We start from the raw sequence: 12492 nt of genomic DNA, 5'->3' as shown, positions 1-12492 counted from the left end.
CACCTGCTGTGACAACTCCGCCTGCTCTCTGACACCCCCACCTACTCTGTGACATGCCACTGTCTGTGACACCCCACCTGCTGTGTGACACCCCACTTACACTTTGACATCCCACTGTCTCTGACACACCACCTGCTCTGTGACACCCCACCTACTCTGTGACACCCCACCTTGCTCTGTGACACCCCACCTGCTCTGTGACACCCCACATGATCTGTGACACCCCACATGATCTGTGACACCCCCACCAGCTCTGTGACACCCCACCTGCTCTGTGACACCCCCATCTACTCTGTGACACTCCCTCCTGCTCTGTGACACCCCCAAATACTCTGTGACATCCCATTGTCTGTCACGCCCCACCTGCTCTGTGACACCCCACTGTCTGTGACATCCCACTGTCTGTGACACCCCACCTACTCTGTGACACCCCACCTTGCTCTGTCACACCCCACCTGCTCTGTGACACCTCCACCAGCTCTGTGACACCCCACCTGCTCTGTGACACCCCACATGATCTGTGACACCCCACATGATCTGTGACACCCCCACCAGCTCTGTGACACCCCACTGTCTGTGACAACCCCACCTGCTCTGTGACACCCCCACCAGCTCTGTGACACCCCACTGTCTGTGACATCCCACTGTCTGTGACAACCCCACTGCTCTGTGACACCCCGGTAGCTCTGTGACATCCCACCTGCTCTGTGACACCCCCACCAGCTCTGTGACACCCCACTGTGACATCCCACTGTCTGTGACAACCCCACCTGTTCTGTGACACCCTCACCTACTCTGTGACACTCCCTCCTGCTCTGTGACACCCCCACATACTCTGTGACACCCCACTGTTTGTGACACCCCACGTGCTCTGTGACACCCCCACATACTCTGTGACACCCCACTGTCTGTGATGCCCCACCAGCTGTGACACCCCACCTGCTCTGTGACACCCCACCAGCTCTGTGACACCCCACCTGCTCTGTGACACCCCACCTGCTGTGACACCTCTCCAGCTCTGTGACACCCCCACCTGCGCTGTGACACCCCACCTGCTCTGTGACACCCCCACCTGTTCTGTGACACCCCACCTGCTCTGTGACACCCCACCTACTCTGTGACACCCCACCTGCTCTCTGACACCCCCACCTGCTCTCTGACATCCCATCTGCTCTGTGACACCCCACCTGCTCTGTGACACCCCCACCTGCTCTGTGACACCTCACCTGCTCTGTGACACCCCCACCTGCTCTCTGACACCCCCATTTGCTCTGTGACACCCCCACCTGCTCTCTGACACCCCACCTGCTCTGTGACACCCCACTGTCTGTGACATCCCACTGTCTGTGACAACCCCACCTGCTCTGTGACACCCCACCTGCTCTGTGACACCCCATCTGCTCTGTGACACCCCCACCTGCTCTGTGACACCCCACCTGCTCTGTGACACCCCAGCTGTTCTGTGACACCCCACCTGCTCTGTGACACCCCCACCAGCTCTGTGACACCCCACCTCTGTGACACCCCCACCAGCTCTGTGACACCCCACCTGCTCTGTGACACCCCACCAGCTCTGTGACACCCCACCTGCTCTGTGACACCCCCACCTGCTCTGTGACACCCCACCTGCTCTGTGACACCCCACCTACTCTGTGACACCCCCACCTGCTCTGTGACACCCCACCTGCTCTGTGACACCCCCCCACCAACCCCCAAACCCAATCCTGAGCCTCCGGCCTTCTTGAGCCTGGGGACCCCGTCCCTCCTGTGCACCTGTGTCCAAGCCATCCTGGGCACCCTCACCCGGTACACAGCACCACCTCCCGCCACACACACAGCCCTGGCTCCAGCCCTCACTCCCTCCTGTCCCCTCCCACGTCCCTGGTGTCCTCCTCTCCCTGGGCCTCCCTGGATGCCCAGCCTCCTCGTGTGATGTGTCCTTGTCCTTCCCCTGCTCACACTGCCCGCTGTCTCCGAAACAGGAGGATCTGTGACCCCCCTGCACCCTTGGCCCTGACCCGCCCCCGCCCACCTGCCAGTCTGGCTTTGCTTTGGTCCCTCCCAACCCCTCCTCTACCCAGCCACGCCCCCTAGCGCCCATCCGAGTGCCCCCTCCGCCGGGCTCGCCCCAGTCACTGCCATCTCCAGGGCCAGCAGGGGCGGCCCTGCCCCTCTGTTCCCTCTGCCGCCCAAGCCCGGCCAGGCCTGGAACCTGGGAACACTAGCCCTCTCTCTCCCCTCCCCACTCGCCCTCCAGGTCTCTCCTGTCCTCATAGGTCCAGACCTAGCAGGAGGCCTGCGCGGTCAGGTCGGCTCACACCGTGGGCGCAGCAGAGCCCCAGGACTGGACACCGGGACAGAGCTGCTCTCCCCACCCCCTTGGCCACCCACCACGGGGCCTGGAACAGAGACCCTGGGCAGCTGGCCCCACTCGGCCGCCACACACGCAGGTCCAGGGTAGGGGCACACAGTTGGACGTCATGCCTTGGACACACAGAGGCAGGGGACAGAACACGGACGGGCAGGGCCGCGGACAGAGACGCGCAGGCACCACGCACGTGAGGGCCACACACAGCCCCAGTCGTGGAGGACGAGGGTGCAGTGGGCGATGGGAGTGGGGGACACATTGGGGGGCGTCCCCAGGAGCGAGCAGCGGCTAGTCTGGGGTCAGACACCTCCGGAGGACAAGGCCAGCCCCCAGGCCCGGGGTGGGGATGGGGTGCTTCCACAGACGTCAGGGGATGGGGGGCTTCTGGAGAAGATGGACCGAGGGGGCCACCGGGTCTGGGAGGAGCCTGTTGGGCTCTGAAGCAGGGTCCCCCCAACTGCCCGGCAGCCTGGAGCCCCAGGGGTCCAGGGCCAGCAGACGGGGGAGGATATGCTGCTCCCACCACCACCCTCTGCTGAGCGAAGCCCGTGGGGCCCGTGGCCAACGGTGAAAGGCAGGCACTGCTGGGGCGGAGATGCCGAGGGGTCAGGACCCTCCCGCCCCCGGAGCCTGGCCCTACGCTGCCCAGCACGGCACCCTCTTCTCTCCTGGGAGCGGAGGGGTTACCTTCCTAACACGGTTCCCACGCAGGGCGCCACGGGAGGCGCAGCACGGTACCACCACTCCGAGGGGAAGCACAGGGCCTACAAAGGGGCCTGGCCCCAGGCACAGGGGCCCTTGTGGAGCAGTGCAGCGCCCCCGTCTGGGCACGGGGCCCCAGACTGAAAGTGCAGCAGGAAGACAGCCGTGCGGGGCAGACACGGTCAGTGGGGCCACACGGATGGACCGCAGGCCCCCTCCGCCCAGGGCCTCACGTCTCCCTCTCGGGGCGGGGGGCGGATGCAGAGAGGGAGACCCCAAGCCCAGAGCTGCCTTCCAGGACCGGGGGCCGCTGGCTGGGGTGCCCCCGAGCTGGGATGGCTGATGCCCCATCTCCACCACCTCTGCACTGGGAGTAAGTGGGGCCCGTGGGGCGAGACCCCAGCCACTGAGACAAGGCAGGAAGCAGACAAGGAACGGAGGACACCTGGACAGACAGACCAGCACGAGAAAGCAGCTGGTGGGGAGGGGCGGTCGGGAGAGGGAACCGGGGAGCGAGGAGGGCACATGTGGCTCCAGGCGGGGCCACAGGCTGGGCAGGGTGGGCTCGGGGGGGCCCCGGAACAGTCCCCAACAGAACAGAACCACACCACACGCTTTCCGCCCATGCAGTCCTACCTGGAGGCCCCGTAGGTTTGAGTTTGCGAGCTTTTTCAAGTGTTTTCACACACACACAAAGGGAAAGGAATGAAAGATTTTAAAAGAACGGGATAAGAAAAAGAAAATGAAAAAAAAATAGTCCAGGAAAGTGGGGGAAACAACAGAACAAAGAAAATTAGCACGAGGGTCAGTCCTGCCTCGGCCGGAGGGCTGAGAGCACAGTGCCTGCAGCGGTTCCGGGAAGCGGGTGGCGCCAGGCCCCCACCACCCCGAAGCTGAGGGTCCCCGAAAGTGCCCGTAGGACGGTGCTGGAGGAGGGAGCGGGCAGATCCCGAGAGAGGCGGGTGGCAGGTAGGGACCCGCAGGAGGACCCTGCCCCAGGGGGAGGGCTCCGTGGGTGGACACCCCCAGGGGCAGGTAAGGGGACTCCCCGGGTTGAGAGGCCCCAGGGCTCAGCGTCAGCCCTGAGGTGGGAGGGCGGGCTGGCAGGGCAGCGCCCAGCCCGGGGGCACCTGACCTGCATGGACGCTGGCCAGCCCTCGCCCTTCTCACCTCAGACCTTGTTCTAAGCCGCAGCCTGGCACAGACAAACCCCGGGGGGCACAAGCCGTGCCTGGAAAGCCGCCTGCTGACCACGCAGGCCCCCAGGGAGGCCTCCCCGGCCCCCTCATCTCCCCCTCAGGGCGCCTGGGGGTGTCTGTGCTCTGCCCTGTGGGGACCTCGCTGTGGGGTCTGGGGTGCTCTCCTTACTTGAGCAGAGACTCTTGCCCTCACTGGGGGTCAGAGGGTCAAGGTTATCCTTTTGTTTCTAAACACGGGGCCCCCTGGAGGGGCTGCGGTCCCCGGAACCAGCTAGCATTTACCTCCGCAAGCTCTGGGGGGCTGTCGTCACAAGGTTTACACACTATGCACCTGACAGCAAGGACACTAAGCAGGGGGCGGAATGAAGGTGAAAAATAAAAGCCGCAAACTAGAAAACAGAACAAAATTAATCAAATAATCACACACGATTCCTTTTTGAAAAGTACATACATTTTACAGAAAAGAAACAAAAAATAACCAAAATGATGAACAACAACCGAAAAATGGGGTTTAAGAACAAAGGGGGCTGCACACAGGCAGTGCTGGGGAGGTGGGGGAGGTACCTGTACATGGGGACGGTCACCGTGCGCTCATAGTACTGCCACGTGGAGTGCAGGTCCGTGCGTGACAGGTTGGTGGCGTAGAACCTCCAGGCGGACTGCGGGGAGGACAGGACGTCAGCTGGGCACTAAGGGGTCCCACCGGCCTCTCCCAGGGCCTCGCCCCTGCGCATCCCCGTGCACGGGGCTCTGGACTGAGGCCCCGTGCTGCTCCCACCCCTTCAGGCCTCAGTAGCCTCTGCAGAATGGAGACGCGGCGGGGTGCGGGGCACAGGTCAAGCGCCCGGCGAGGCTGCAGGGAGCTTCGGTTCTTTCCTTCCATCTGCCCTACCTGATGCTTGGAAGCCGTCACCCGGCATCGTGGTCACCTTCCTTCCCTCCCCGCCCCCTCCTGCCCCCAGCCTGCCCCCCCCAATCTGCATCGGTCCCTGTGGGTGGTAGCGATGGAATCGTAGCGCGTGGCCTCCTGTGTCTGGCCTCCTTCCTTTAGCACGTTCTCGAGGCCCATCCCTGCCGGAGCCTGCATCCGAGCCTCGTTCTTTCTAAGGCTGAACAACATTCGGGCGTATGGATGGACCACATCTGTGTCCTTTCACCCAGCAAGGGACGTCTGAGCTGTCCCCACCTTTCAGCTCCTGTGAATAGTGCTGCTACGAACACCTGTGTGAAGCTTTTTGGCCGAACATCTGTTTTCGGCTCTGTTGGGTGTGTAGCTAGGAGTGGGATTCCCGGGTCATGTGATATGTTTAACTTTTTGAGGAACCACCAAACTTTTCTACAGTGGCTGCACCATTTCACATCCCCCCAGCAATGTACGAGGATTCTGATTTCACCACATGCTCATCGACACTTTTTCTTTTAATTTTAGCCCTCCTGGTGGATGTGAAGCGCTTTTGATTCGCATTTCGTTCATGAAGAAGGATGTTGAACATCTTTTTTTTTTTTTTTTTTTTTGCGGTACGCGGGCCTCTCACTGTTGTGGCCTCTCCCGCTGCGGAGCACGGGCTCCGGACGCGCAGGCTCAGCGGCCATGGCTCACGGGCCCAGCCGCTCCGCGGTATGTGGGATCTTCCCGGACCGGGGCACGAACCCGCGTCCCCTGCATCAGCAGGCAGACTCTCAACCACTGCGCCACCAGGGAAGCCCCTGAACATCTTTTAATGTTCTTATTAGCCATCTGTGTACCTTCTTTGGGGAGATGTCTACTTAAATCCTCTGCCCATTTCTTAATTGGGTTGTGTGTCTGTTTGTTGTTGAGCTGTATGAGTCCTTCATATATTTTGGATACCAGACCCGTATCAGATGTATGATTTGCAAATATTTTCTCCCATTCTGTGGGTTGTCTTTTCACTCTCTAAAGAGATGCTATGCATAGTGTCCTTTAACGCATGGAAGTTTTAAATTTTGCTAAAGTCTTATTTATTTTTTTCTTTTATTGCTTGTGCTTTTGGTGTCATATCTAAGAAACCAAAGTCATAGAGATTTACATCCATGATTTCAACTAAGAATTTTAGTTTTAGCTCTTACATTTAGGTTTTTAATCCATTTGGAGTTAATTTTGTATTGGTGTGAGGTAAGGGTCAAAATTCACTCCTTTAAAAATGGGTCTCCAGTATCCCAGAACCACCGTCAAAGAGACTGTCCTTTCCTCATTGGATAGATGTGGCACCCAACTATTGAGACTTGTTTTGGCCCAACCCATGGTCTGTCCTGGGGAACGTTCCACGTGCACTTGAGAAGGATGTGTCCTCTGTGGTTGGTGACACATGTCTAATGACAGATGTTTGCAGATCTAGCTGCGTCGTGGTTTGTTCAAGTCCTCTGTCTCCTTAGGATCTTTTGTCTGGTTTTTCTACCCTTTTTTTTTTCTTATGTATTTATCTTTGGCTGCATTGGGTCTTCACTGCTGCCTGCGGGCTTTCTCTAGTTGCAGCGAACAGGAGCTACTCTTCATTGCAGTGGCTTCTCTTTGTTGTGGGGCACGGGCTCTAAGCGCATGGGCTTCAGTAGTTGTGGCACTCAGGCTCAGTAGCTGTGGCTTGTGGGCTCTAGAGCGCAGGCTGAGTAGTTGTGATGCATGGGCTTAGTTGCTCCGTGGCATGTGGGATCTTCCCAGACCAGGGCTCAAACTCGTGTCCCCTGCCTTGGCAGGTGAATTCTTAACCACTGTGCCACCAGGGAAATACCTTTCTACCCATTTTGAAAGTGAGGTATTGAATTCTCCAGGTATTACTGTAGAAATGTCTATTTCATCCTTTAATTCTGTCAGTTTTTGCTTCATATAGTTTCAGGACTCTGTTGTTAGTATATAAATGTTTATGATTGTTAATCATCTTTATAAATTGCCTCTTATCAATACATAACAGCCTTCTTCGTCTTAACTTGTCTATTTTGTCTGATACAAGTGTGGCCAACCCAGCTCTAGGTCACTGTTCGCATGGAATATCTTTTTCCATTCTTTCACTTTCAGCGTATTGTCGTCTTTGGATCTAGTACAGTTGGATAGATTTTTATCCATTCCTCCAATCTCTACCTTTTAATTGGGGAGTTTAATCCATTTACATTTAAAGTAATTACTTATAAGGAAGGACTTGCTTCTGCTGATTTTTTGTTTCTCAATTCCTCCATTATTGCCTTCTGTAGAGTTTCATTTTTTCCTAGTTATTATTGAGTCCCTTCTCTTTTCCTTTTCTGGTATTTTTTAGTTGTTTTCTTAAGGGCTACCCTGGGATTATGATTAATTCCATCTTAAATTTGTAACAATCTAGTTTGAATTAACACCAACTCAGCTTCAATAGTGAACAGAGACTCTGCTCTTGCGCGGTCCACCCCCTTTATGTTGTAACTGTTACAAATTACACCCTCTACGTTGTGTGCCCAGAAATACAGATTTATGATTATTGCTTTATGCCTTTGTCTTTTAACTCATATAAGGGAAAAAATGAGTTACAAATCAAAAATATAATACTACTCGCTTTCACATTTACCTGTGTAGTTAACTTTACCAGTGTCTGTGTGGCTTGAGTTACTGCCCAGGGTCCTTTCACTTCCGTCTGAAGAGCCCTCTCCAGCATTTCTTGTAGGGCAGGTCTATTAGCTAAAAACTCCCTCAGCTTTTGTTTTTATGGGAATGCTGTGATTTCTCTTTTGAAGCATAATTTTGCCAGACCAGAATTCTGGGTCGACAGTTTTTCCTTTGCAGACTTTAAACACGTCATCCCACTGGCCCCCATGGTTTCTGATGAGAAATCGGCAGTTACCCTCACTGAGGACCCTTGGGCACCAAGAGTCCTTTCTCTCCTGCTGCTTCCAAGCCTCCCCCTGTCTGTGGGCTTCAACAGTTTGATCATAATGAGCCCTGGTGTGAATCTCTTTGACTTTATACTACTTGGATGTACAGACTCATGTCTTTCATCAAATCTGGGAAGTTTTCAGCCTTATTTTTTCAGGTATTCTTTTTGCCCAACCCCTCTTCTCTTTCTGGGGTTCCCATTATGCAAATATTGGTACATTAGATGGTATCCCACAGGTCTCATGGGCTCTGCTCATTTTTCTTCACTTGTTCTCTTTCTGCTCCTCAGACTGAGTAACTTCAACTCACCTGTCTTCAAGTCTGCTGATTCTTCCTTCTGCCTGCTCAGATCTGCTGCTGAACCCTCTAGTGCATTTTTCATTTCAGTTATTGTACTCTTCAGCTCCAGAATTTCTATCTGTTTCCTTTGTATTATTTCTATCTCTATGGACAGTCTCTATTTGGTGAGACATCATTCTTCTGATTCTCCTCATTTCCATGGATTCCTTTAGTCTTTTGTGCGTATTTAAACAGCTAATTGAAAGTCTTTGTCTAGTAAATCAAACATCAGGGCTTCTTCAGGGACAGTTTCTATTACTTGTTTTTTTTTTTTTCCTGTGACTGGATCACACTTTCTTGTTTCTTTGCATGCCTCACAATTTTTTGTTGAAAACTAGACATTCTGGGTATTGTAATGTGGTACCTCTGGAAGTCAGATTCCTCCCCATCCCCGGAGTTTGTTGCTGCTGCTTGTTGTTGATTGTAGTAGTTTGTTAAGTGACTTTTCTAAGCTATTCCATAAACGCTGTATTCTTTGTTGTGTGTGGTCACTGAAGTCTGTTCCCTTAGCTCAGTTGTCAGATGGTGACTTGACAGACGTTCCCTTAAACCCAAAGAACCAAAGAGGAAACAAATGCTCTCAGCCTCTGCAGACCGGCCCTGTGTTGGGGCACTCCTCCAACATCTGAGAAGGTCACTTACAGCTCTGCCTTAGCCATCACTTCCTGCTTGCACGGAGTCTAAAGATCAGCCTGAAGTGAGCAATTAGTGTCTTCTCCCGTCACTTCTGAGCCTGCATCCAGCACTGGGCATGTGTGTGCCTCCTAGATCCCCCAGTGTGTGTGGGTCCTTCCCAAGCCCTAATTCTTCCACGTCTCCTTCCCAAACCTCTGAGCTTCTCAGAGAGGAGGGGCAGAGGGTAGGTGCTGCGTGTTCAGGCCACGCTCCTTCCCTGTGCTACTCAAACCTCTGAACCACACGTAGTGCTGTGACTTTATGTCGATAGTGGGTGGGACGGGGGGGCGTTTCTGTTCTTCTTCACACTCTTTTGCATTTAAAAGAAGTAGCCATTTGAAGTTCTTATGGTGAAAGACACAGGCATACATACATACACAAAAGTAGGCTGCACCAGGGCAAGACCACATCTTTAAGAAAGAAATGCACTTGAGGGGCCAGGGCAGTGTCCAGCCAGCAGGAAAGGCCAGTCAACTCCAAAGGTCCACTGGGTCCCCTGGGCTCTGGGAGGGGCTGCAGGAACGCTGGGCCCATCGGGCAGCCCGTGCTCGGGCCCACACTCTCAGGATGGCTCATGGAGCACTACTGGAGGCCGAGTGGCCACCGTGACCCCCAGTGATGGGGTGGGCATTGTGAGTTGGGGCAGCACAGACATTGCTCTGGCACCTACCTGCGTGGGGAGTCTCTGAACCCTGATTCCACTGCAGGATGGGTGTCAGTGCTGTGAAGGGACACCTCGGGGGCACCTGTGACAGCCTGGCCCAGGACCCAGGGCCCACGGAACGCTGGCCAGCACCCGCCTTGCTGCTGCCTGTGCTGTAGCTGCCAGACAGCTGAGGGCATCAGGCCGGTTCTCAGCACGGACTCGAGTTCCCCAGCAGGGAGGCGGGCGCGAAGCAGGGCTCCACTCCAACACCGTGGGCCCAGGCCAGGGCTTCTGCCGGTCTACATGGAGGTCCACGTGGCACTGCGTGCGGGGGGCCACCCGGACTCACCTGGATCAGGCCTGCCGCAGGGTTCCGCCTCTTCTCAAAGTGCTTCTGACGATGCTGTTCTTGAACTTTCAGGGCAAAGCCAGACCCCAAGATGCCCTGCAAATCACTGGGGTCAGACGGTGCCCCGGGGACCACAGCCCCACACAGTTCCTCAGGGTCAGACCATGTCCGGGGGACCGCAGCCCCCCCACCCGTGCCTGCACACTTCTAGCTCCACCTTCCCGCCTCCTCAGCCCCCAGTGCCAGGAGACAGGCTGGGGGGAAAGACTTGGATTTGGGGTAAAGGGAACTTCAGGCTTACAGGAGCCTGGCAGGGCCCACTCTGAACGCATCTCAGCCCAGAGATTAATCCTCCTCCCCAGTTTGTCCACACTGGAGTGAGTGGAGAGGTGTGGTCCGGGGTCCCAGAGAAGGGCCACCAGGAGAGCAGCAGCGCCAGCCCCGCCCCTCACGGCTGCGGGTAGAGGGTTAACAGGGCCCTTGCCTCTTCTGAAGGAGACCTGACGGAGCTGTGTCACCATACAGCACCGCTCCTGGTCACTAGGACCCAACTAGCCAATCCCACAAGGCTGGGAGGCGCTGACGGTGACCCACAGACACGGGTCAGAAGGTACAGCCTGGGGCGGCACGTTGTGGAGGCTGCCACATCCACTCCTGGGGGCTGTGGGCCTGCTGGGAGCCCTGCCCCTGCCCCACACGGCCCCGAGGGCAGCTGTGGTCACCAGGGGAGCCCAGACCCCGTCCCCAGCAAAGGCAGGAAGGGGCAGGACTCACAGCAGGAAGAGCGAAGAAGGAGACGCCGATGAGGGTGAAGGTTGCCGCCAGGAGCCTCCCGTTCCAGGTCTGGGGGTACTTGTCCCCGTAGCCAATGGTTGTCAGGGTGATCTGCGGACAGCAGGCCCCGTCGCTCAGCCAGGCCGGACAGTGGCCGCCTGGAGGCCCGCGACCCGAGCCAGACCCTCCTCCTGAGGCCTCAGGGCAGCTGGACAGAACCCCCGCCGTGCCGCCTCCCCAGGGCCCGAGAGGCCAGGGTCACTGCTGGCTGCCCTTCCCCCCTCAACGATCACATCCACTCTCCGAACCTCTGCTCCTTCCCTGTGGGCTGGGAGTGGGGGTCAGGCTCTGCTCTCACTTCACACCCAGCCAGGGGCCAAGAGGCTAGGAGAGAGCCAGGGGCCTGAGAGGTGACAGTGCCGAGGGACCTTCCAGGGACGCGGAGAGGGTCGTGTGGGCCCTTCGGAGGGTGGCTTGTAAGCTGAGGCCAGGAGAGCGGGAGGGGCGGGGGTGGGGCTGGAGGAGGCGACAGGAGGGGCGAGACTGGAGAAGGAAAAAGCCCCTCCCCAGGGCGTGGCAGGCAGGGCCACGGGTTTAGAATTGCTCTGCAGTGGGGAGCTGGCAAGGAGGAAGTGGGGCCCGGATGGGCCTTCCCAGGAGCCCAAATGAAAGGGGCCGTTTTCAGGTAGCTCCCACAAAACCTGCCAGAGTGGAGGCCCAGGCCTGGTGTGCAGGACCACCAAGGCCACACACACAGGCAGGTTCGGAGGCTCAGGACAGACCACGTGGCCGGCTGCGCTGGGAGGTGGGCCCAGGCGGGCCCTGAGGGGCGAGGTCTTAGCCAAACAGCGGGAGGGGCCGAGGTGCGAGCAGGAGAGGGAACTGGGGGCATCGGCGGCCCTGGCCAGGCGGCGGACAGGAGCAGAGTTTGCTCCTCGGGGGACTCGGACAGCAGGGTCAACTGGCCCCCACGCCAGAGGCACGGACATCTCTCACCGTCCACCCACCGTCCACCCTGGGAATCCATCCCCCGGACTCTGGGGCCATGCAGAGAGTCCACCCAAAGCCCACTGTGCAGTCTGAGGAAAGTCTGCGAAACGGGGCTGAATAATCTTGGCTTCGCCAGCAGGGACTTCTGTGCTGGTCACCTGCGAAACCACAGCCAAGGCATTCGGGCCTGCATAGGAGGTTCTGGGAGGAGCCAGCGAGCTGGGCGCAGGTAACGGGGAGCTGGGTGGAGCGAGAAGGACACTCGCTTCTCACCAGAAGCCTCCCGGTGATTGGGCTCCTCTATTCGACTGCTCTCAACAGAGACTAAACACATTTTAAAGACGTAAAAGACTTAAAATCGCGCCCTCCCCCCGCAAAACTCGGCAGCGCGACAGGAAAGGCTGTGAAAGGACACGAGCCGAGGGCGAGGGCAGCGAACCGCCAAGGTGGGGGCCGATGCGGGCCTGACTCAGGGCCAGGAGGTGGGGAGAAACCCAAGGCATCTCGGGGCTCAAGGAGAGGCCCCCAGACCTGGCACTGATGTGGGCACAGGGCGCGCAGGGCAGGATGGCGAGTCTGTGCCAGGGCGCCCGCACC

At 57.3% G+C, this 12492-nt stretch overlaps 1 protein-coding gene across 1 annotated transcript in view; it reads right to left on the bottom strand.

The window, feature by feature from the left end:
- Positions 1-12492, bottom strand: part of KCNQ2 (potassium voltage-gated channel subfamily Q member 2) — a 53035-nt gene that overhangs the window by 20062 nt on the left and 20481 nt on the right. The window contains exons 6-9 of the mRNA XM_060033270.2: positions 10906-11016; positions 10132-10227; positions 4834-4928; positions 3707-3736 (exon numbers count right to left, since the gene is read on the bottom strand). Coding sequence (XP_059889253.1) covers positions 3707-3736; positions 4834-4928; positions 10132-10227; positions 10906-11016 — 332 coding nt within the window. The remainder of the gene's footprint in view (positions 1-3706; positions 3737-4833; positions 4929-10131; positions 10228-10905; positions 11017-12492) is intronic.

The sequence above is a fragment of the Delphinus delphis genome, chromosome 15 (assembly GCF_949987515.2).
Source record: "Delphinus delphis chromosome 15, mDelDel1.2, whole genome shotgun sequence".
In the NCBI taxonomy this organism is placed as follows: domain Eukaryota; kingdom Metazoa; phylum Chordata; class Mammalia; order Artiodactyla; family Delphinidae; genus Delphinus; species Delphinus delphis.
The sequence above is the reverse complement of the archived record's forward strand: the minus strand, read 5'-3'. Positions and strand labels throughout refer to the sequence as shown.